Source organism: Pelophylax lessonae, assembly GCF_965119305.1.
Source record: "Pelophylax lessonae genome assembly, chromosome: 12".
Classification (NCBI taxonomy): domain Eukaryota; kingdom Metazoa; phylum Chordata; class Amphibia; order Anura; family Ranidae; genus Pelophylax; species Pelophylax lessonae.
Window position 1 is genome coordinate 76,734,435 of NC_138779.1, and position 24,904 is coordinate 76,759,338.

General features: G+C 43.1%; 1 protein-coding gene across 1 annotated transcript in view; it reads right to left on the reverse strand.

The window, feature by feature from the left end:
* Window positions 1-24,904, reverse strand: part of RERE (arginine-glutamic acid dipeptide repeats) — a 387,592-nt gene that overhangs the window by 116,013 nt on the left and 246,675 nt on the right. The window contains exon 7 of the mRNA XM_082274341.1: window positions 2,382-2,430. Coding sequence (XP_082130467.1) covers window positions 2,382-2,430 — 49 coding nt within the window. The remainder of the gene's footprint in view (window positions 1-2,381; window positions 2,431-24,904) is intronic.

Here is a 24,904-nt window from a genome sequence, read left to right on the forward strand (position 1 = left end):
TGCAGCCAGTGACATCACCAGCGCACATGCTCTGAAGGGACAGCATACTCGTGCTGGGTTCCTAGCGTGCATGTGCGATGTCATTGTGGCCCTGGCCATTCATACAGCCAGAGCCCCCGAACCTGAAAAAAAAAAAAAAGAAAAATCGGGTGAAGATGGAAATGCCAGGGAGCCGTGACAGTGCTGCACTAGAGGGATTTATTTTTATGGCAGTTTACTATCACTTTAAGGTATAAAATATTTAGGCTTTAGAAACACTTTAAATAACTATTTTGAATTAACCAAGTTGCTGCTTAAATGTAATGGGTCAGTAAGACAGGTGTCAACAGAAGTTCTCAGTCAAGCAATTTACTGTGGCGGGACTAAACAAAGCTATACATGTGAACAGGCCAGACTTAACCAAGTAAAATATGCAAAAAAAGCCACACAGCTCGGGGGAGTAAATTCTGTCATTAAACAGATATTACTCTGTGTCAGGAGACCTAATTAGTAGCTTCAGTCATCTGCAGCGATATTAGCAGTAAGAATGGAGAGTACTTCACGGAGAATGGTTTCCAGCCTCTGTAATTACTTCTTATGGATGCAATACAAATCATACTTAAAAAGGCAATATTTATCTGGAAGCTGCCAATTATGAGTCAGAGGATCAGAGCCTTTGGCAGTGTTTTTACGCCCACAATTAGCAGGGCAACTTCTGCAGCCTAATAGTCCAGGACATCTATAAAATGATGTTTGTGGCTGGGCTCATAATGATGATCTCTGTGAACAGGAATTTTAAGCATCAGCAATAAAGTACTTCGACATCTACTGCAAACTTTAAAGTTCAGAACTGTAGAAGAATAAAAATACATTTGTATCTTAAGTTGGGCATAGACTGATTGAAATTCAGCTGGTTCAACAGGGAGTGGCTGAATTTAAATCTGTGTGGCCCTGCCCGTTCGACAGAAGTCAATTGTTAAATCAATCTCTGTTAAATGGACACGGTGGAAAACTTGTTGATCAGGGGCTTCTGCTGCTGATCAGTGTATTCTGACAGCAACCAGAAACAATCTCTGAATACAATGGTCCTAGTGGGGAGAGGATTCTTCCATCCACTTTGCTTGTGTGGTGGAGGAATCTGTTATTTTTTTTCTCCAGCCCATTGATTGAAGGGAAAAAAATTTGGCTACGGACAACCAGAGGACATTGGTTGAACCAAAAAGACAGTGAGGGGGATGAATGTCTGTGTAATCCTAAACAAAACCTTCCCAGCTTCTTGCAGGATAAACCTCCAGTCCAGGGAACTAGTCAGTCTGCACTGACCATAACTATGAAGGCTTACTTAAGATTTGGGTTTGCCCCTTTATTCAGCAATACGTATTTAATGCATGCCTGACAATGCAGCCTGAATTTTGAAGCTAGGTATAAACATTGTTTTTTTCCCCACTGTACTACTGTATTCGGATTCTCACCCCCCTCCAAATTGGCTACAAGTTTTCCAGCAAGACCGTTCGACAGAAGCCGGTCCTTAGAACAGAACAGCGGAACACCTAATTTCCATACGTGTGTACTGGGATGAACAACTGCCCTCCCACCATCTCTATAGTCCTGAAGGCACATACTAGCATCAAACAAGAGTACCTGAATACTAGCATCAAACAAGAGTACCTGACACAGCTCTGCAAAGATGGAGTTGGGAGACTGTGCCTAAGATCATGCTGTTGAAAAGGCATTTGACTACAAGCTAAAGAGACAGCTAGAAATCCTTCACAATTATGATAATTAAAATCTGAATATTTATGTTCCTGAAGAAAACAAACCTTGGCTGTCTATGCATCAGACCCTGAGATGCAGGACAAAAGGATAAAAATTGCCTTGGTAACTATTTAAACAACAGGAAGGGTCACAGTCAACCCTAAGCAGCCATTTGGCATTCATGTACATGGCAATGGGTTTGACTTCTCCATTGTCAAAACATCTCCAGCGTACTCTGACAAGATTTTCCATCAGTGTTAACAGGTCCACTCACCTTGGGTCACTATAGACAATATAGGAAATACAACAAAGAGTGAAGCCCCAACCAGATTTCCTGGAAAGAGGGAACAGGGATGGAAACCCTAGTGAGATTCTAAGGCAGTAGACTACAATATAATAATGGGTAATTAAAACCAATAGCATCAAGCTATAACTGAAATATTTGGTGGAAATAAGTTAAGAATTTGAAGTTAAGTTCCATACGGAGATGCATTCTCATATTCCCTATGCTTTTTCAAGGTGACATTTTCTATATGGTGTGCAGAGTTTTACACTTAAGCATATAGTCTGTTGGAGTTAGTGACAAGTTCTGTTAATAGATACATTTCTGCCTCAGAGTTTCAAGGTAAAGTTGAAAATAAATGTACCTGGTGACTCGGGCCCACACGAATTTCCCCTTGGGTGCTATTCAGCCTCCTGTAACAGACAAATTAGTGTCATTAGACAAGGATCTCAACATATTGATCTGGCAATAGAGCAGGAATCAATACAACAGTTTAGCAGCAGGAATTCCAATTGTGACAGATACCAGAGTGGACCACAGATTTTCAAATAATGTACAATGCAATGTTTCTCGGTATTCTGGCAGTTCCTAATATGGGCTAAAAACCACAGCCAACCATGATCTTCTGACAAACACCTAACAAAAACATGGTGCAGAAAAAGGAGGAGACTGTACTGGGAGTATCAAACAGTGCCCTCTCAGAGAGAACTAAACTGTCTCCTCCCAATGATCGCAACATACTGCACAGAATCGGGAAAAGATCGCCAAAGCCAACATTTATGGCATTCTCTTCATGAGCTTCCTAACACCATATTATCCGGCGTTATACTTGACCTCAGTTACAACCCAGCAATTTTACTTATGACATGGATCCTGCTGGCTCCTCAACAGTCTGCACATACTCCATAATCAAAGTTATTCCTATGGGTAGCCATAATCATGATAGCCCAAAGAAGCCCCTTGGGAGTATGGCTCACCTACAGGACTGAACATGGCATGATATGCATAGGATGCTGGATCAGGCTGCCTAATGCACAAATAAGGGTACATGAACTATTTTGAGCAATGCAGTGTACCATAACCACTATAGCACATAGGTGAATCGAAAAGGTGTGTTAACCGGTTGCCGACCGCCGCACAACTATATACTGCTGCGGTCAGCCCCGGCCAGGCAGAGTGACGTATGGATACGTCACTCGCCTGTCACTGACTTGCGAGCCAATTGCGGGCGGGCGCCCGCCACGGCTCGTTCACAGACAAGTCAGTGCGTGTGACCAGCGGACTCGATGTCCGCCGGTCACACTACGATCGCTCCTGTGAAGGGAGAAAGGCGGAGCGGCTTATGTAAACAAGCCGCCCGTCATTCTCCCTGTGTAAAAATGAAGATCAGACGGTTCTACTATGTAGAACCGTTGATCTTTGTTTTTACACCAATAGCAATGTCTCTGCACAGTTAGAAGCACGCCCCTAGGACACACTTAACCCCTCCCTGTCCAATAAAGTTAACTCCTTCCCTGCCAGTGTCATTTTTGCAGTAACAGTGCATATATATAGCACTGATTACTGCAGTAATGTCACTGGTACCCCCAAAAGTGTCAAAAATGTCAGTTAAGGGTCCGATCTGTCCGCCGCAATGTCGCAGTACCGAAAAAAAAAATCGCAGATCGGCGCCATTACGCGTTAAAAAAAAAACCCACCAAAAATGACAAAAATCTTTCCCTTTGTTAGTAAACGCGATAACTTTTGCGCAAACCAATCAAAATACGCTTTTTGCGATTTTTTTACCAAACATATGTAGCATAAAACAAATTGGCTGAAATTGTTAAAACATTTTGATTTTTACATTTTTTTTGGGGGGGGAATTTCATATAAAAAAATGTGAAAAATATTGTTATTTTTGCAAAATTGACGCTCTTTTTTTGTTTATAGCGCATGATCAAAAAATCGCACAGGTGATCAAATACCACCAAAAGAAAGCTCTGTTTGTGGGAAAAAAAGGACGTCAAATTCGTTTAGGTACAGCGTCGCACGACCGCGCAATTGTCCGCTAAAGTCACGCAGTAAAAAAATCGCAAAAAACCCCCTGGTCTTATAGCAGCCAAATCCTCCGGGGCTTAAGTGGTTAAAGTGCCATTAATAATAAATGGCACCCGCCATGCACCAATGTAAGTTATCGCAAAGCAACAAGGTGAAAAAGGTATTAGGGTTTGTATAGATATGTATACATGGCTTGCATTTAAAGGAATTGTAAAGGCAGAAGGTTTTTTTATTTTCATTTTTTTTTTAATCTTAATGCATTTTATGCATTAAGATATATAAAAAAAAAAAAAAACCTGAGTGAAGCAGCCCCTCTCAGCCCCCCTAATACTTACCCAAGCACATCTTTATCCAGTGATGTTGCAGGAGTGTTTCAGCTGCCCGGGACTCGCCTCCTCATTGGCTGAGACAGCAACGTGGCGCAACTGCCTCCCGCTGCTGCCAAAGTCAGTCAGCCAATCAGGAGAGAGAGGGGGCTGGGTTGGGTCACGGTTTGGTGTCTGAATGGACACAAGGACCTGTGACCCGGCTCGGGTGACCCCACAGCAAGCTGCCTGCTGTGGGGGCACTCAACAGGAGGGAGGGGCCAGGAGCAAAGAAAAGGGACCTGAGAAGAGGAGGATTCGGGTCACTCTGTGCAAAACCAACTGCACAGAGCAGGTAAGTATAACAAATGTATTATTTAAAAACAAACAAGATTTTACAATCGCTTTGATTTGAGGAATTTACAGGCCATCCTCAAACACAACAAATGTTAAGGCCCCTTTCACACTTATGCGATGCGATTTTACTGCGATTTTGCAGCGATTTTGAAAGCAATGGCTATGGCTCAAAACGCAATCAAATCGTGGCAAAATAGTGCAGGAACTACTTTGAAGTCGGTGCGACTTCAAAACGCACTGAAATGAATGGGGCTCATTGAAAATAATGGAAAACGACTTGTAATGCGATTTTGCGGTCCAAAATCGCGGGACAAGTCGCACTAGTGTGAAAGGGGCCTAATAGGATACGAAACAAATAAATGTTTGGACTGTCTATAATACTCAATTTTGCAATCACTTATACAGGTCAACACTTCAAACACAGCAAGCAAGACTTTCCAAAGCTTTTGAAGATATTGCATTTTGCCATACCTATTGTCATCAAGTCATTTAAAATCACACTTCACATGATTTAAAAAGATACAATTTTTAAGTATATTTTAAGTCAAAACATATAACCCCAGCCATTTATTGTATTGCCTGTGTCTCTGCTAGGGAGATTCACTCTTTTTCCTGCTGACCAATGTCACTGGGACAAAAAGTGATGGGAAAATCCTCAATTTCAGGTTGTCACCAGAAATAGAAGAGGTAATCCTCCAATGGTGAAAGTTAAATAGAAGAGAGTTTCCCTCAATTCCTGTTGGGTCAACAGGAGAGAAATTAAAGTGATTGTAAAGCCTTGTTTTTTTTTTTAAATTAAAATAAACAAGCATGTTACACAATGGTTTTGCACAGAGCAGCCCCAAAGCCTCCTCCTCTTGGGTCCCCCACCAATGCTTCTGGCTACTACCCTTCTCTGCGTGACCCCATAGCAAGCAGTCTGCTTTAGGGCACCACGTTCATGCTCACTCCCGAGCCATGCCGCTTGTGTCTATTGATACAGTGCATCCTGAAAGTATTCACAGCGCTTCGCTTTTTACACATTTTATGTTACAGCCTTATTCCAAAATGGAAATTAAATTCCTTATTTTCCTCAAAATTCTACAAACAATACTCCATCATGACAAAGTGAAAGAAGTTTGTTTGAAATTTTGCCAAATGGGTTAATAAAAAAAAAGAAATCACATGTACATAAGTATTTACAGCCTTTGCCATGACAATCAAAATTGAGCTCAGGTGCATCCTGTTTCCACTGATCATTCTTGAGATGTTTCTACAACTTGGAGTCCACCTGTGGTAAATTCAGTTGATTGGATATGATTTGGAAAGGCACACCTCTGTCTATATAAGGTCCCACATTTAACAGTGCATGTCAGAGCACAAACCAAGCAATGAAGTACGAGACAGGGTTGCATTGAGGCACAGATCTGGGGAAGGGTACAGAAAAATTTCTGCAGCATTGAAGGTCTCAATTAGCACAGTGGCCGCCATCATCCGTAAATGGAAGAGATTTGGGTCTTAGTCAGGGAAGTGACCAAGAACCCGATGGTCACTTGGACAGAGGTCCAGCGTTTCTCTGTGGAGAAAGAACCACCTTCCAGAAGAACAACCATCTCTGCAGCATGCCACTAACCAGGCCTGTATGGTAGAGTGGCCAGACAGAAGCCACTCCTTAGTAAAAGGCACATGACGGCCTGCCTGGAGTTTGCCAAAAGGCATCTGAAGTATTCTCAGATCATGAGAAAAAAAAATTCTCTGGTCTGATGGAACAAAGCTTGAACTCTTTGGCCTTAATGGCAAGCGCCATGTTTGGAGGAAACACTATTCATCACCTGGCATGCTGTGCCAAATTTTTTCAGCGGCAGGAACTGGGAGATTAGTCAGGATTGAGGGAAAGATGAATGTAGCAATGTACAGGGACATCTTTGATAAAGGTAAATACATATTCGCCAGCACACCAAGGATCTTGCAAAAAACTTTATTCTCACATGCCTGACGAAGGGGTCCTGAGCGGCTTCGAAACGTTGCACCATTTTTTGATGTGATCGTATCTTGAATAAAGTTTTTTGGACTGCTTTTGCAAGATCCTTGGTGTGCTGGCGAATATGTATTTACTTGTAACTAATCCAGTTGCCAACTGGTGATCTCTTCAGCACCCAGTACACACTAGTCTACAAACCAGGAGGGTGTGCGATAGGAATATGAGCTATACATCTTTGATAAAAACCTGTTTCAGAGCGCTCTGGACCTCAGACTGGTACAAAGGTTCATCTTCCCACAGGACAACGACCCTAAGCACACAGCCAAGATAACAACTCTGTGAATGTCCTTCAGTGGCCCAGCCAGAGCCCAGACTTGAACCCCATTGAACGTCTCCAGAGAGATCTGAAAATGACTGTGCACCGACACTCCCCATCCAACCTGATGGAGCTTGAGAGGACCTGCAAAAAAGAATAGGAGAAACTGCCCAAAAATAGGTGTGCCAAGCTTGTAGCAACATACTCAAAAAGACTTGAGGCTGTAATTGGCGCTAAAGGTGCTTCTACAAAGTATTGAGCAAAGGCAGTAAATACTTAAGTATTCATACCCCTTGAAATTTTCTACATTTTATGTTACAACCAAAAATGTAAATGTTTTTTTATTGGGATTTTATGCGATAGACCAACACAAAGTGGCACATAATTGTGAAGTTGGAAGGAAAATTATAAAATGGTTTTCAATTTTTTTTACAAATAAATATCTGAAAAGTGTGGCGTGCATTTGTAGTCAGTTCCCTTTACTCTGATACCCCTACCTAAAATCTAATGGAACCAATTGCCTTCAGAAGTTACCTAATTAGTAAAGTGCCCACCTGTGTGTACTTGAATCTCAGTAATAAATACAGCTGTTCTGTGAAGCCCTCAGAAGTTTATTAGAGAACCTTAGTGAGCAAACAGCATCATGAAGGCCAAGGAATACCCCAGACAGGGATAAAATTGTGAAGGTTAAAGCAGGGTTAGGTCATGAAAAAAATTCCCAAGCTTTGAACATCTCGCAGAGCATGTTCAATCCATCATCCAAAAATGGAAAGAGTATGGCACAACTGCAAACCTACCAAGACATAGCCGTCCGCCTAAACTGACAGGCTGGGCAAGGAGAGCATTAATCAGAGAAGCAGCCTAGAGGCCCATGGTAACTCTGGAGGAGCTGCAGAGATCCACAGCTCAGATGGAAGAATCTGTCCACAGGATAACTATTAGTTGTGCACTCCACAAATCTGGCCTTGATAGTAAAGTGGCAAGAAGAAAGCCATTGTTAGAAGAAATCCATAAGTAGTCCAGTTTGCAGCTTCCAAGAAGCCATATGGGGGACACAGAAAACATGTGGAAGAAGGTGCTCTGGTTAGATGAGACCAAAATAAAAAGTTTTGGCCTAAAAGCAAAACGCTGTGTGTGGCAGAAAACAAAAACTGCCCATCACCCTGAACAGACCATCCCTACCGGGAAACATTTTCCCCTTCATGTTGAGGGGATGCTTTTCTTCAGCAGGGAAGCTGATCAGAGTTGATGGAAAGATGGATGGAGCCAAATACAGGGAAATCTTAAAAGAAAACCTGGGGCGGAGGTTCACCTTTCAGCAGTACGACCCTAAACATACAGCCAGAGCTACAATGGCATGGTTTAGATCAAAGCATATTTATGTGTTAGAATAGCCCAGTCAAAGTCCAGACCTAAATCCAATTGAGAATCTGTGGCAAGACTTGAAAATTCCTGTTCACAGACACTCTCCATCCAATCTGACAGAGCTTGATCTATTTTGCAAAGAATAGGCAAAAATTGCACTCTCTAGATGTGCAAAGCTGGTAGAGACATACCTAAAATGACTTGCAGCAGTAATTGCAGCGAAAGTTGGTTCGAAAAAATTATTGACTCTGGGGGGCTTAAAACAAATGCACGACACACTTTTCACATATTTGTAAAACATTTTGAAAACCATTTATCATTTTCCTTCCACTTCACATTTATGTGCCACTTCGTGTTGGTCTATCACAAAAAATCCCAATATAACACATTCTTGTTTTTGGTTGTAACATGACAAAATGTGGAAAATGTCAAGGGGTATGAATACTTTTTGAAGGCACTGTATCAGTGTGTACAAAATAAAATGTAATACTATAGAATTAGCCTTATTTTCCAGACCACATATATTACATAGTGGTCCCATGCTGTTAGCACTATACAGCTAGATGATAGCAGCAGTCACACAAGGAGACTACATGTCTCTCTGCAGGAGATAACATCGTGCATCCCACCACTGAGACTGAAGTGCTATCTACAGACGACGTGGCGGCTTTAATGCCTCCTGTCACATGTAACTGCTTCAAAGACAAACTGACCGCCATGTGTGGCACCGTGATCCCAGGCAATAGAGAGGTTTATTCTCTGCGAGGAAGGTGTTAATTCTAGGCTCCCGGACTCCATCATTTCTATAGGGAAAAATACCAGAAAGACACAAAAGAAACTGATCTATCAAAGCCGTTTCCATGGCAACAACTTAATATTTCGGCCCTCTTCAGCTGCGGCGAATTATATAAAATGACAAGATCTTCCCTTTGAAAAAATGCTGGTTGCCATGGAAACGCTGTGCTCACTGAGGTAAACACGCGCTGGACAGAGAGAAGCTGGGGAAGTGAAATGGCAGAAGAAGGTGGTGGTTGTGAAGACCTTTTTAATGCGGAGGCAGAGTGAACAGCTACCCCAGCCACCCACTCCCTTGTTACCCTGATCTGAACCTACATACCAAGGCAGAACTCCTACGCGGGCAGAATATACCACCACATACTGTACAACCACTGGTGACAGGGCAATACTATGAGCCATCCAAGAAGGTACACATTCACCCACATCCAGGTAAAATAGCCAAGAATAACTGCTACTGCCCATTTCTTACCAGCTATGCCCTCAAAGCACTTCCTTTATACACCAGTAGCCTCTTGTTGGGTATTAAAGTTTTACTGGACTGCAAATTGGCCACCTAGAGGCTGATGAAAAGATTTTTGCACCAGGGTCCTGTGGCTTTTCCTTATAACAGTCAATTAAAAACAATAACTATGATCCTAGATACAAGTTTTTATTTTTATTTTTTACAATACATAAAAAGCAGAATACTATGGCAGATAGTAACATCTGTCATAGTATTCTGCTTTTTAGTACAATGCATGCAGCATACACACATCTACTTGTATTACTATCTTTTTGTAGAAGCGACCTCAGAGAGAAATAAGAGGAAAATCTTTGTTCACCATCTGACAGCGACATACCACAAGGTATATAAAATATATTATATTACAGTGCTAAAGATTGACTGGTTGCTTAGGGGTTACTGTGCTTTTCATTGAAGAGTGAGCCTATACGTGTTTGTATGTCACTTATATTTACTCACTACACCCGTGTTTTCCAGTCTTTTAAGGGTATGTGCCCCTAGGACTTAAGGTCCCGTACACACTTGATGGAAATCGGACGAAATATCCTCAGATTTTTCTCTCTCTTGCTCAGCGTTCATTACCGTTTTTAGTTGACAGTGCATAAATGTTCACGAAATTTCTCATCCGATTTTTTTTTTTTTTGGGACATTTGTTCCCAGACTTCCAGGTCATCAGCAACTTCAGATCATGCGCGGTCTTTCGTATCCGATTTTTCGCTGACGTACTGCATACACATTAAACGAAAATTGGTCATCTGGGGACAGACGATAAAAATTTTGGTGTTTGTCCCTCCGTTTTTTTCCGTTGAAAATGTCGGCATCGGGTGCTGAAAGTGTGTACACACTAGCAGAAAATCGTACGATTTTACCTCAGATGGGAATTTTCAGCAGATTTTCTACTAGTGTGTACCCCACTTTAGTCACCATATCCAAGCATCCTTTGACACACACAATTACTTCTATAGCCCCTCTATAATGGGTATAAATCTTTGCCTAAAATCCCTGATGTATTTTTTATTTTCTTAGATTAAAACTTTAAACCAGTGGTCTGCAAAGTGTGGCCTGGAAACCAGATGCAGCCATTTTCTTGCCTAAATCCAGCCCTCGGGAAATGTTCCTCCCACTGATACCAATAGGGCACTAAACATCCCACTAACCCCAATTATGGGGCCACAATACTGCCACCAACAATGGGGCACTATTCCTCCCCACTGCCACCAACAATGGGGCACTATTCCACTGCCACCAACAATGGGGCACTATTCCTCCCCACTGCCACAAACAATGGGGCACTATTCCACTGCCACCAACAATGGGGCACTATTCCTCCCCACTGCCACAAACGATGAGGCACTATTTTTTACTGCCACCAACAATGAGGCACTATTCCTCCCACTGCCAGCAATGATGGGGCACTATTCCACTGCCACCAACGATGAGACACTATTCCTCCCACTGCCACCAATGATGGGACACTATTCCTCCCACTGCCACCAATGATGGGGCACTATGGACATGGTTCCCATGGACACTTAGCATGGGGGCTCCGATCCTTTCATTGACACCAACAATGGGGCGCTGTTTCTCCCACTAATGCCAATGATAGAGCACTATTACTCCCACTGATACCAACAATGGGGCACAATTTAGCTCTCCGATATTAGTGATGGGATATTTTCCATTCTCACTGATGCTGGGGAATTTTTTTTTTTACACCTACTGTTCACAAATTAGACCCCCCCCCCCACCCCACCCCAAAAAAAAAAAGTTTTGACAGTAAACTGGCATTTTGTTTATAAAGTTTGAAGACCCCTGGTTTTAACAGTTGTGATGCAATTATTTTAGCAGACGTTTTCCACTGATTATATCAGTGATTATATAGCTCATTAGATCTATAAAGAGATAGGATAAACCTTAATGTATTTCATCATGTTCTGATACTCATAAGCACTGATGATTTCCAGAGATTTGTCTATTACCCACACTGCAGCGAAAAAGATTTCTCCACTGCCTACAGTTTTTGGCTTGACAGGAATATGGGAAAGGCTTACAGTCCAAATGATCATGTGATTTCCAGTACTCCAATTTAGCATTGCTACATTCATAAATTAGCTTCCTGCTCAAACGTGGGTGGACATGGCAAGAAAATGATACATCCAATGAAGTAAATAACAGCAAACTATACAAAGATGTGTGTGCAAGAACTGCCAAAACTCAGACGCAGTAGTTATTAAATGGAGCAGACATATCTGATTCCTTTCCTAAAGTGCATGCAAAATGACAGCTGGAAACTTTCCGGTTGCTACGGGAAGCCGAGACACTATACAGATAAGGCCCAAACCTCCCAGGCCATCAAATAACAGAGTACACATTTATAGATGGTATGGGTGGTGGGTTATAAGAAGTGGCCCACTATAAAAGATGTATTTGTCAACTATAAAAAAAAAAAACAAAAAAACAATCCATTTGGCTCAATCCCCTTTCATAAAGGCAAACCACGTCAACACATTTTTCTCAAATCACATCATTGCAATTATCTAGTGTATACAGTCAACAATCAGAGCTGCACATGACCTCCTCTTCACCCGGACATACAGGGTGAATTGGGGCATCTCCCTGCTAATGACACAAACATTAAATTATGGTGGAAGGCTACACAAAATTAAAAAGCAAAAAAATGTCAAATCTGCCCAAATGCTCACACCCATGTGCCAATAACTGCCAGCTACCAGTCAACTTTATTGTACAGCATTATATTTAATTGTATGGACTGCATAAAGTTTTTAGATAAGGATTTTTTTTGGCAAATTTAAAACACCGGTTTCCATTAAAAAAAAATAAAACAAAAAAAAAAAAAAAACTTTAAAAGCAAACTAAAATTTTTTTTAATAAGGGAAAATACTAAAAACACACAGTACAAAAAAAATAAAATAAAAATTAAGTATAATATATACAACAATAAACTGAGTAATAATGGCATTCAGCTGTGAATAAGCAGCGGGATACGGCAAATTCAGGGGGATTATTTGCTTTCCGACTTCCAGCACATTATCACAGTAATTCACATCATTAGCCCTGGGGACGTAGACTTTTCAATCGCGACAAAAGTTCCACCCACAGCTGTAAGCAGCCAATGACTGGCCACCTCCAACCTTCCCGAAAACATTATCTAAACAGCCAGTGCAGGCCCAAAACATTAAACCTGAGAGCCGTATCGCTGACCGTGCAGCCTGCAGCATCTTCTGTCAGTGCGGAGATTCTGGCAATGGCAAAAAGCCTTACATTTAACCCTTCGGAGATGAAACAGATGGAAATGCATTGAAAGTCAGAGCCATTCACATTGCAAATAGTTAACACAGCACTGCAGGAACAGACGGAGCCAGGGAAGAGGAAAAAAAATAAAAAATACAAGAGCAGAACACAGTACAGAACGTACCTGACACCATGCCGTGCCGCTCACAGGTAAGCATGCAGAACGGCTGCAGCAAGCAAGGCTTACAGGCTTTGCAGTGACATGCAATATTAATAGAACAAGGGCCGAAAACAGTCCATGGTAAACATTTGACAAGCTGGCAGAAGCAGCAGTGCGGGAGGCCAGAGGTGTCAGGTTCCTACCTGCAGGGGCTGAACAGGTCATCCATCACTAGCACAGGCGCAGCTGGCTCTGCCTGAACCCCTCACAGCCTGCAGTTCCTCCTCTAAACTCTATCGCTTTTCCTTACTCTAACTACTCAAAATGGTGGCACATGCAGTCAGAGACCTCAGAGAGCTTTCACTGAGCTTGTGCTATGACCTCAGCCTCCACGCACAGCGCTGCAAACTTCCCCCCTCAGACTAAAAAGCACTGAGCATGTGCTGTGACCCCCCTCCTGCTTGTTTGTCGTCCACTCCCCCCCCCCCTCTCTCTCTCTCTCTCTCTCTCCTGCACCCCTCCTTTCTCCTCTTAGCCACAGACCTTCCTACAACGCAATCAATCTCAACCCTGCTGTTTCCGTAAATAAAGCAGAGTACACAGCCTCTGCTAGCACCTCTCCCTGGCATACTAAGCTTGTGTGCGAAGAAAGAGCAGGGGCCCTACCGAGGGAATCTCCAAGTAACGGTGCCTCAAGCTCCCAGTCATTTAGCCTGAGAGGGTGACATGGCAAATGAGCACTGCCACAAGCAAGCGGCAGGGCAGTGACACCAAGACCGGAGGAAAACCAGCATGGACAGCCAGCTAATCAACCATTGCAAATACTTTATGCTTCTGTGTTCCAACACATGATTTTTAACAAGGATTTCTCATACACAGTGACAGTTTCCTTTCTAAAAAAATAAAATAAAATAAAAAAACCTCAAAAAAACCTAAAAAAAAAATGAAAAAAAAAAACCTAAAAAAAAATAAAAAAAGAAAACCTCAAAAAACAAAAACCTCAAAACAAAAAAACCCTAAAAAAAAAAAAAAAAAAAAAAATCCCCATGAATGCAAAGCAAGACGAACTCTTAAAAAATGGTCTTACACAGGTTACTAATAAATGCATTGAGAAATGTGAAAATCAGGATGTTTTTATAAGATGCAGTAGTCTCATCAAAATTATTGTAAACATTTTTTTTTTTTAATGACACATACTTTATATTTACCTGCTCTGTGCAATGGATTTGCACATAGCAGCCCAGATCCTCCTCTTCTTGGGTCCTGGCTCCTCCCCCCTGCAGAGAACGCCCATAGTAGGGCTCAGGCTGTGACTGACAGCAGCAAGAGCCAACAGCTCCTGCTGCTGCCTCCATGGCCAGAGAGAAACCAGGCACTGCCCTCGGTCACAGCGCTGGAAATATATAGGGGGGTTGGGGAGCTGCACACAGAATTTTTTATTTTTCCCTTAATGCAGAGAATGCATTAAGGTAAAAAAAAAAAAACTACCTATACAACACAAAAATTATATTAAAGCTTTAAAGCTTACCATGTTTTGGATGTCAAGGCAGCATTTGTTTTTTTTATTTTCACCTGCTGATCTGACTAGTAAGTCTGTTGTTTTTCAAGAGAACACGCTGTTCCGCATATATAGCAGTTACAGGGTTAAAGAAGAAGTAAAGTTTCCTCTGTACCTTGTATCTATAAGAAAGCCTATGATAAGGCTTACCTACAGGTACTGTAAATATCTCCTAAACATGCAGTGTTTAGGAGATATTTATTTTGCATGCAGCCAGTGATCACTGGCGCATGTGTTCTGAAAGAACGGCCGTCCATGCCGTTGCTTCACAGCCCTGCGCCATTAACGGCGGCTCCCATGCTCATGCCGATGCGGAAGCTTCATTCTAGGGCAAGTATTTCATAATGAGCTAGTATGCAATGCATACTAGCTCATTATGCCTTTGTCTTTCAGGTTATTTTTTCAATTTTTTTTTTTGGAGGTTTACAACCTCTTTAAGAAAAAACATTTTCCACTGACGGGAGTGCTTAAGTGATCAGCTTTAATTTATGTAAAACCTTTATCCCAAAAGGGATAAAAAAAATGGCTTGCTGTAACTGTTTATAAAGTGTGAGCTGGAGTGTGGCTTCAATGTGTTAGTGTATCTAAATCTGCTAGTACATCGAACACTCCTCTCAGCTGAATGCTGCAGTTCAAAGGTGCCCCCTGTTCTGCTTCATCCAGAGTGGGGGCACTCTAATACAGGTATGTTACTGGCCAGATTCCCAGGTGAAAACAGAGGGAAAATGCATAAAAATAGAAAATAAAAGAAGCCACCACATCCAATGATTGGTAAGCTGCAGTATATTACATTTTTTGGTTTTGGGTTTAAAAAGTGATTGTAAAGTTTTTTTTTTGTTTTTAAACCACTTGCCGACCGCCGCCCGACTATATACGGCAGCGGTCAGCCCCTCCCAGGCAAAGTGACGTACCGGTACGTCACTAGCCTGGGAGCGAATAGGGGGCGAGCGCGTGCCGCCAGAGGAGCGCTCTAAAAGCACTGATCACTTGGTCCTGCTATGTAGGACTGTTGATCTGTGCTGTTACACACAAAGCCACATCCAATCACAGTAAGAAACACGCCCCTAGGGACACACTTAACCCCTCCCTCTCCAATAAAGTTAACCCCTTCCCTCCCAGTGTCATTTTTACAGTAACAGTGCATATGTATAGCACTGATTACTGTAGTAATGTCACTGGTACCCCCAAAAGTGTCAAAAATGTCAGTCAAGGGACCGATCTGTCTGCCGCAATGTCGCAAAAAAAAAAAAAAAAAAATCGAAGATCCCTGCCATTACTCGTTAAAAAAAAAAAACAAAAATGACAAAAATCTTTACCTTAGTAAACGCAATAACTTTTGCGCAAACCAATCAAAATACGCTTTTTGCTAATTTTTTTACCAAACATAGGTAGCGGAAAACAAATTGGCCTAAAAAGTTAAAAAAATTTAACCGGGCATGCAGGGTAGTTAGGTGGGGGAGAGAACTTTTTTTTTTTTTTTTTAGATAATTTAGCCTAGCAGTGCTGCATGTATAGGAAGACGGCAATTTCAGTGAAATTTCAGAGAAGACAAAATTCAATTGATTGCAATCAGCTGTTCCAAAACTATTTGTGAGCCTTGAGGACCATAGTTGAGGCACTGAACCCTGTGATACAGAAGCAGTTTCTGTGTAGGGGTTGGGTTAGTGGTAGAGATTTTTTTTTTAGGGGTTTGAGTATTGGGAGGTTTAGGAATCAAGGACTCACTGGCTGTGGCAAGGTGTGGTAGGTGCATAGTTTTGCTGCAATGGCACACCAATGCATACATGTACCTTGCATGTTTTTCTTTTTTTTTTTTTAAGCATTTTGGTCATGCCATTTAAATTCATTTGCTGCCTTAACAGAACACACATTAATGTGCTGCAAAAGTTTGGGTCCACCCTAAAGCTGGCCATGTATAAAGTTCCCAGTCTCATTCAATCCAGGAAACTAACGACACTCTGTGAGTGCAGGGTGTCATGGAGCCACCCCTAAGGGAATTTCACCATGCTGCTGTGCACTCAGCAGTCCTACTAACTACACAACTGAGGACCACCCAGTGCCGGAAGAAGCAACAGCCCGTAGAAATGACCAGCGAAGGTACTAGTGCTATGCTGTCAATTAGACCCTATATGGGCTAGGGTTTCGCTAACATACTCTGGTTACACATTATTTTATGGTCCACACAAATACAATCCAATGAGTGTCACACAAATGCCCAAGGTCCAACACACTACCCCCTCATCAAGGCTACAAAACAAGTACAAATGCAAAATATTAAGCCTTGTAGCCTTGCTGTACTTGCATTTGTGCTTGTTTTATAGCCCTGATAAAGGGGGAGTGTGTCTGGCCCCCAAAAAACGTTGGCTTTATTCTGCTATGAAATACCTTGGACTCCTGAGAGTTTGCTTGGCGCTCTCATTGGTTTGTGTGTCTCTAAGACATGGCTATAGGCACATACAACCAAGTATGGGATATGAAAAAGCTTAGGCTAAGCATATAGAAGTGGCATTCGGTGTATGAGACAATTAACAGTCAACTTGTATTTTAAATCTGAGTTGCTCGTAAGATAGAATCTGTTTAAGTATCATTTGGCCAATATACAAAACCTTGATCAGGTGCATTGGGAATGTTTTATTTCTTATAGTCTAAAAAGATCAACAACCATATTTCAAAGATCAGACCAGCTGACCTGCAGTTCAATTTGGCTTCAGTGGCCTGACCTGAAAACTGCAGATCAGCAATGGGAAATGGTTGATAAAGAGCCATTCCAGAAATAGGAGTTAGCCCTGGTTCACATCCATGCTACTTTAAAATCGTGATACTTCACTTGAAGTAGCACAAATTTAAAGTAGCAGGTCAGCGTGATTTCAGGTGCTACTTGAAGGACATCGGTGTGGCTTCATGCACAGATAGGAGGGTATTCACAGCAACAAATCACTCTGGTTAATAGTGCCACATCCTCATATTCAATATAAAAGAAAGCACTTCCCCTAAGGGTTTGAGACTTTTAAGGCACTGGAGATGTCCATGAAAGTATTTATAAAAAATCGTGCATTTTATTGACACATAGTGGAAAAACATAACACATAAAAATAGCAAACAATTGATCATAAAAATATCAATACACAGAGAGAGATAATCATTGCAGCATTATAGTACCCGACGCGTTTCAAAGCTTTTGTGTGCTTCTTCTTCAGGGGTATATATTATTGCCACATGCAATTTATCATCTGTGTCGTTGATCAGATTATGTTTGCTCATCAGTAAAAACAAGTCTCAAATCCCGCTGGCAGGTCTGGGTAACATGAAAGGGCTTCTTAGACTATTGATTGCTGGTAGTCCCCTAGAGATGACAACTATGAGAGTCACCTCACCATTGCTAGTGTGTGATCATCCGTTGCGTCGTGGAACCGGACATCTGTGATCCTTGCTGTTGAATGGGCTTCAGTCACCTATACTGTCTTGGGCCACGGGATAACAGCCTCTCCTAGTTGTCATCTCTAGGGGACTATTTTTATGATCAATTGTTTGCTATTTTTATATGTGTTATGTTTTTCCACTATGTGTCAATAAAATGTATGTTTTTTTATAAATACTTTCATGGACATCTTCAGTGCCTTAAAAACCCCAAACCCTTAGGGGAAGTGCTTTCTTTTATCTTCATGCAGAGATGTCTATTAAAGTGGGACCTGAAATCAGTAAAAGTAGTGCAGGAACTACTTTTGCAAAGCGGTGCATCACCGCAAAATCGGCATCGCACTGATTGGAACAGTGGCACTGCTGGCAATAGGATGTGACTTGTCATGCGATTAGACCTGTAAAATCACATGACAAATCACTCCAATGTGAACGAGGGCTTAAAGTGATAAAGTTTTTCTTTTTTTTTTTTTTTTCTATTTAAAAATAACAAACATGTTATACTTACTTGCTCTGTGCAGTGGTCTTGCAGAGCAGCCCCGATCCTTTCTCGGCTCGGGTTCCTCGTCAGGGCTCCTGGCCCCTCGTTCCTGCCGAGTGCCCCAAAAGGAGGCAGCTGAGCTGCTGTTGTGTGTGCCCATTAAGACATGAAACTGTGACTCCGCCCTGCCCCCTCTCTCTCTCCTCACTGGCTCACTAACTTTAACAGCAGAGGGAGCCAATGGCACCCACTGCTGTGTCTCAGACAATCAGGGGCGAGAGTCCCGGATAGCCGAGGCTCTCGGGCAACATCGCTGGATCGAGATGGGGCTCAGTTAAGTATTAGGGGGGCTGCTGTACACAGAAGGTTTTTTATCTTAATGCATTAAGATAAAAAAATCTTCTGCCTTTACAACCACTTTGAGATGACCAATTCTATTCACCAAGCAAACTCCCCTACCCACCCACATCTCCAGAAATCCAGTGTTGAGAAATCATCACTATGAAAAACACCCTCTAGCAATTCTAGCCACAGCCATTTTGTGTATGGGCAGATGGTTCATGAAGCATTTACCTCCTGGAATCCATCTGCCCTGCTTAGCCGAGAAAGCCCTTCCTCCAGAAGAAAGAAAAAATGCCCACTCCTGGGATGTATGACATTTTAAAACAAGTAAATATTGCATACCTTCCTATTTATAGGGCTAGCAGCTAAAGCTGCATAATTATTTGTTAAAAAAAAAAATTGTGATCCCAATTCAATAGGGAATAATGGGAGATTGGACCATAAAATCCATTTCTCTGATGTTCATTGACAGACACGGCTCTTTATCTTCTTGACCATTGGGTTATGCTGCCCCCTACAGGAGTAGGACACTAGACAGAAAAAAGCTTGACTACGCCTATGGGGCAGTCCCAAGGGGTATACTCCCACTCTCAGAAATAGGCACTCAATTTTGTTATAAGCAGTGTCAGAAGAAAGCCAACTCCACAGAGAGGTGGGTGCTGTGTCCATCAATGAACATCTGAGAAATGGATTTTATGGCAAGTCAAAAATTCCATTCTCTTTTTCGTTCATTGACGGACACCGCTCTTTATATTCTTGACCATTGGGACGTCCCAGGGCAGTGTCAAACATGAGAGGTGGGAACAGCGAAAACTGACTAAACCGTAGCCAACCAAGTAACAGAGCTCAATCATAAAATGGAGCCCACCTGAAAAAAAAAAAAACAATCCACCTTTTAAAGAGGATCAGGTCCTCTAAACAGCAGTCTACAAAACCTTGCAGACAAAAGAAGCAGCCGCAGATGCCAATACATCCACCTCATAAAACTGTATGAATGTGTGCACAGAGGACCAGGTGGCACCTTGCAAACCTGCATCACTGACGCCCGATGACAGAAAGCCCAGGGGGCACAAAGCGCCCTAGTAGAGTTTGCCTCGACAGGTAAAGGAGGAACCTGGACCCTGATGGAATAGGCCTTAACCACCGTCTGTCTGATCCATCTGGAAGTGGTGGCAGAGGAAGCGGACAACCCTTTTCGAGGTCAGTCTGTGAGCACAAATAGAGAGTCTGACTTCCAGAAAGACTCCGTAGCTGTCAGGCACACCCTAATTGCCCTGACTACATCCAAGGCAATTTCCTTCAGATGTTTAGGCCTGGGATGCAGGGAAGGCAACACAATGTCTTAATTCAAATAAAAATCAGACAACCTTTGGAAGGAACGACGGACAGAGGCGAAGAACCCCCTTATCCCTGTGAATCACCAGATGCGGTGGACAGGATAATACCTCCAGTTTCAACCCCCTGCAAGCAGGATGATAGCCACCAAAAAGGCCGCCTTCTGGGATAGCATAAGCAGGGGAATCTCCAGAATATTTTAAAGGGGAGGCTTCTGTAGAGCTGAAAGCACTAAACTGAGATCCTAAGGCGGGTAACAGAGCCCACCCTGGAGGGACCGATTTGGTCGTCCCCACTCTTTAGCGATATTATTTCAAAATAGGCGGAGAAAAGGAAACACCTTTGCTGCTCTGGATGGCTCGTGAGTGCCAAAGGGAACCTGTGCCTCCGTCGCAGCCACATCCTCCATCTTTAGGGTCTCACGCACAGAAACAATCAGTACATCCACCAGCGCCTTTTTGTTCGCATTCGCAGACGTGGAGGAATCATCCTCACTATCAGAGGATTCCAGGTGCGTGGTTGCAGACCCAGCAGGGTGACCCATGTCCACGGCGGCCGAATCAAATTCAAGATCTGATGAGACACAGATGAGGCAGGGGCTCTTTTTGCTTGCCCGTCACCCAAAGCCACCTTCACCCGGGACAGAAGGAACTCCAGGACCATCGTCAGTGCATGGATGGATGGTTGGGACCTGCAGCCTCAGAGGGGATCAGGTGGGGAATTCAATTTAGTGCTTTCGGTTCTCCAAAAACCTCAATTTGAGAATATTCTGGAGATTTCCTTGCCTACATTGTCCCAGAAGGTGACATTTGTTGGTGGCTTTTACATTGGTCCATAGGGTGTCGGAGTTGGCGGAATTATCCTGTCGTCATCCCTAGTGGTCCATAGGGATAAAGTGGTTATTTGTCCCTGTCAATCATTCCTGTCCAAAGCTGTCTCAGTCTTACATTTAAATGAGGACATTGTATTGCCTTCCTTGTGTCCCAAGGCGGCTCATCCCAAGGAATTTGCTTTGTATACTTTGGATGTGGTTTGTGTGATTCAGGTGTATCTGGCAGCTATGGAGTCCTTTCCTTACGAACGGATCAAGAAAAGGGCTGGCCACTTCCTCGGCTACCATCTTTTGATAGATCAGAAAGACGGTAACTCAGCCCTATTCTATAAAAGGTCAGGTTCCTCCTTGCCCCGGTCACAGGGCATTCTACTGGGGCACTGAGTGCTTCTTGGGCCTTCTGTCATCAGGCTTCAAAATCTCAAGTTTGCAAGGCGACCACTTGGTCGTCCGTGCATACCTTCACAAAATATAAGTATCTATAAGGTAGATACTTTGGCATCTGCAGATGCTTCTTTTGGCCGCAAAGTTTTGCAGGCTGCTGTTTAAGAGGGGCTGTTCCCTCTTGAGGGGTGTTTTTTTTCCTTTAAACCTTTATTTTTCAGACGGGGCTCCTATGTCATGGTTAGGGCAATTGTGTTTAGCCCTGGGTTATTTTTCCCAGCCCTCGTTTTCCTTTTGGCACTGCTTTTGGACATCCCAGTAGTTATGATTCATGGAGCGCTGTGTCCGTCGATGAATGAAAGGGAAAATGTTTTTTTGTACTCACCATAAAATCTATTTTTGAGTTCAAGAGAGACAGCACCCACCCCTCCTAAGGAGTTTTTGATATTTCTAATACTGCTTGCTACTAAACTGTTTACCTAGAGCAGAGAGGGGGGTTATATACCAGCGGAGGGCGGCCCAAGGGCATAGCCATGTGTTTTTTGTTCTGCCTCATCTTACTCCTGGAGGAGGCAATATAACCTAATAGTTACATTTTATAAAGCACTGTGTCTGTGGAACTCAGAGAAATGGATTGTACGGTGAGTACAAAAATCCAATTTTTTGGCATTTGATCTAGATAACCTTTAAAGTTGTTCTAACGCCTTAAGGTTTTTCACCTTAATGCAGTCTATGCATTAAGGTGAAAAACCTTTCTGTGCTGCAGAATCACCTCCAGCCCCCCTTATTCTTACCTGAGCCCAATCTGATCCAGTGATGTGCACAAGAGAAGCGGCTCCCGGCGCAGTCTCCGGCCTCATTGGGCAACCTGATAGCAGCGGGAACCATTGGCCGTTGATTGAAAGAGTATAAGCCTGTAATGCATTGCACCCACTATCAGTGGATCACAGGTGCAATGCCAAGCAGCTGTCTGCCTATATCTTCATACTGGTAGATAGTTACTGAAGAGCAGGAAGAATCAATGAACTACGAGAGCACTCACCAATGTTCTTGCAGTTCATTGAAAACTACAAGGCGTCTTGCCGCGCTTTCACTTGTAGTTAATTCATTCACAGAACTCTGTTAACTCAACCAAGCTATTTTTAAAATGTTGCAGCAGGTGCAGAGAGGATCTCCTACTGTCACGGGGTGCGCTGAACTTCTTCTAAGTAGCGTGTTACTCCCTAAGAATTAGTGAGCATGTTGCAAAAGGTGAACTTGTTTAAGCTGGGAGAAGGTTAGTGTTAGGTTTACTAACAGGTTTTAGATTCACTAAAAAATTAAAGCCAAACTCCAGCTCACGTCCCCCCCCCCCCCCTTTGGAATAAAAGTTTCACATAAAAGCTGATCATTGTAGGCACCCCTGCCAGTCCTAAAAGTCCCTCGAACTACTACATCTATAGGACAGCTTGTTCTTTTGAAAAACAGACTTACCGGTCAGATCGCCAGATGAAAATAATGGAAAGCGAGCCTAAAAAAGAAAACTTATACAAGCATCACATTTAAGAAATAGTAAGCTACAGTATAAGCTTTGCATTTTGGTTTAACTAATTTTAATCCTTATGCTGCTAGTAGAGCTGCACGATTCTGGATAAAAGGAGAATCACATTTTTTTTGGTTATAATAAGGATCACAATTCCTCGGCGTAACATCATCTTTTACATTATATAAACAAATTGGGTCAACTTTACTATTTCATTTTCTTAAAGTTCATTAAAGTGTATTTTTTCCCCAAAAAATGCATTTGAGAGAAGACTTCTGCGCAAATACAGCGTGACATAAAAGATTGCAACGATCGCCATTTTTTCTTTTTCATACATTGACAGGCACAGCTCTTTATCTTCTTGACCATTGGGTTATGCTGCCCCCTACAGGAGTAGGACACTAGGCAGGAAAAAAAGCTGGACTATGCCTATGGGGCAGTCCATTTTTTTTCTGCCTAGTCAGGAGTAAGGACCTAGTTCCTTGCTGGGATCTCTGGTTCTGGCAATTTTTTCCTTTTGAATTGATTTTTTTCCTATCTTTGTTATTTTGTTCCTGTGAAAATCTACTATCAATAAAAATCTACTATCGACTGCCTTACTGAGCGACGGACTGGATAATCTAGATCCAGAGGGTCCCCCCAGTGTGGCCAGTGAGCACGCGCAGGCCTGAGCTCCGAGCTAGGTCGGCCGCAACATAGCCCCACTGAACGGGGGCTGGCCTGCGAGCTAAATGTTCTCACGAGGGCACATACGACCTGGCCTTGGCCTGAGTCCTCCTTGCTGACAGCCTCCCCTATTCCGATGGAGCGGTGGTCTGTCAGGAGCAGTGCCCACCCCATTCCTGGTATGGTAAGTAGCTGTTCCTTTTCTAACCCTGGAGCTTTTTGGGACAGTCCGACCCCCGGGTTCCCTTTCTTCCCTTGCAGTGCTCCCCTCCTTCTCGGTGGTCCTCTGCGGATTCGTTACCCCCCCAACTGCCCACACCCTCCTCTCATGGGGTGACCATACATTTTAGGTCCGTCTGGGGTTTCGAGCTGGCGCGGTGGGGGAGCGTGCCGCCGACGACTGGACGGTCGACTTTTTGGAAGGAGCCCTTTCCTGCTGGAATCCTGTTCAGTACTTTTAGGGTTCCCTCTGGACCCCCAGGAGCCACATGGTGCCACCATTTTCTTGAAGCCTTTTATGCTGTAGATCGGTGGCCATGTTTGTGTAGCCCCAACGGCCATTTTCTTGTGGTTTTTCTCATTGAAAATAGCGGCGGCCATGTCTTTGAAGCTGTACGACGGTGATTTTGGCGGTGGGAGCCCCTCCTCATCCCCTAGTGCTGACTTCTGGATCTTTCTCTTCCTGATCGCCGCATGGTGTGCAGTTTGCCTGGTGCTGTAAGTGCCTGATCGGTGATGGTGAATTTTTTTGTGGGTTTTTCTCTCCCTCTGTCTGCTATAGCAGTGGTAGTGCTCCGTGCTGGAACGTGTGGTACCGCGAGCTCTGTGTCCCTAGCGGTGTTACACACCTTTGTTTGTGTGTGTCCCCCTCTTCTCTAATGGAGTCCCTGAAGTACATATCCCATGGCGGCAAGAGACTGTACAGCTGGAGCCATATTTTGAACCCCCTGAATGAAGGTAGGAACCAAAGAGTGCGTGGCTAGGGGGTCACTGAAAGAAGATTTCCGTGGCAGACACCTGGCCCTTGATGGTACTCAAGGCCAACTTCTGCTCAACATTAAAGAAAGGTTAAGATCCAAGAAACAGATCGAGGATGAGCGCCAATCGACTCCAAGAAATGTACGCCTTCCACGTACGATGGTATGTCTTGCTGGAAGACTACTTCCTCGACTTAACCATAGTAGGGATCACTGATTCAGACAAACCTCTATCAGTACCTGTCTTTCAATAGCTAGGCCATTAAAAGCAGCGACTGTAAAGCAGGATGGTAGATCAGCCCTGGGGACAACTAGTCTTCT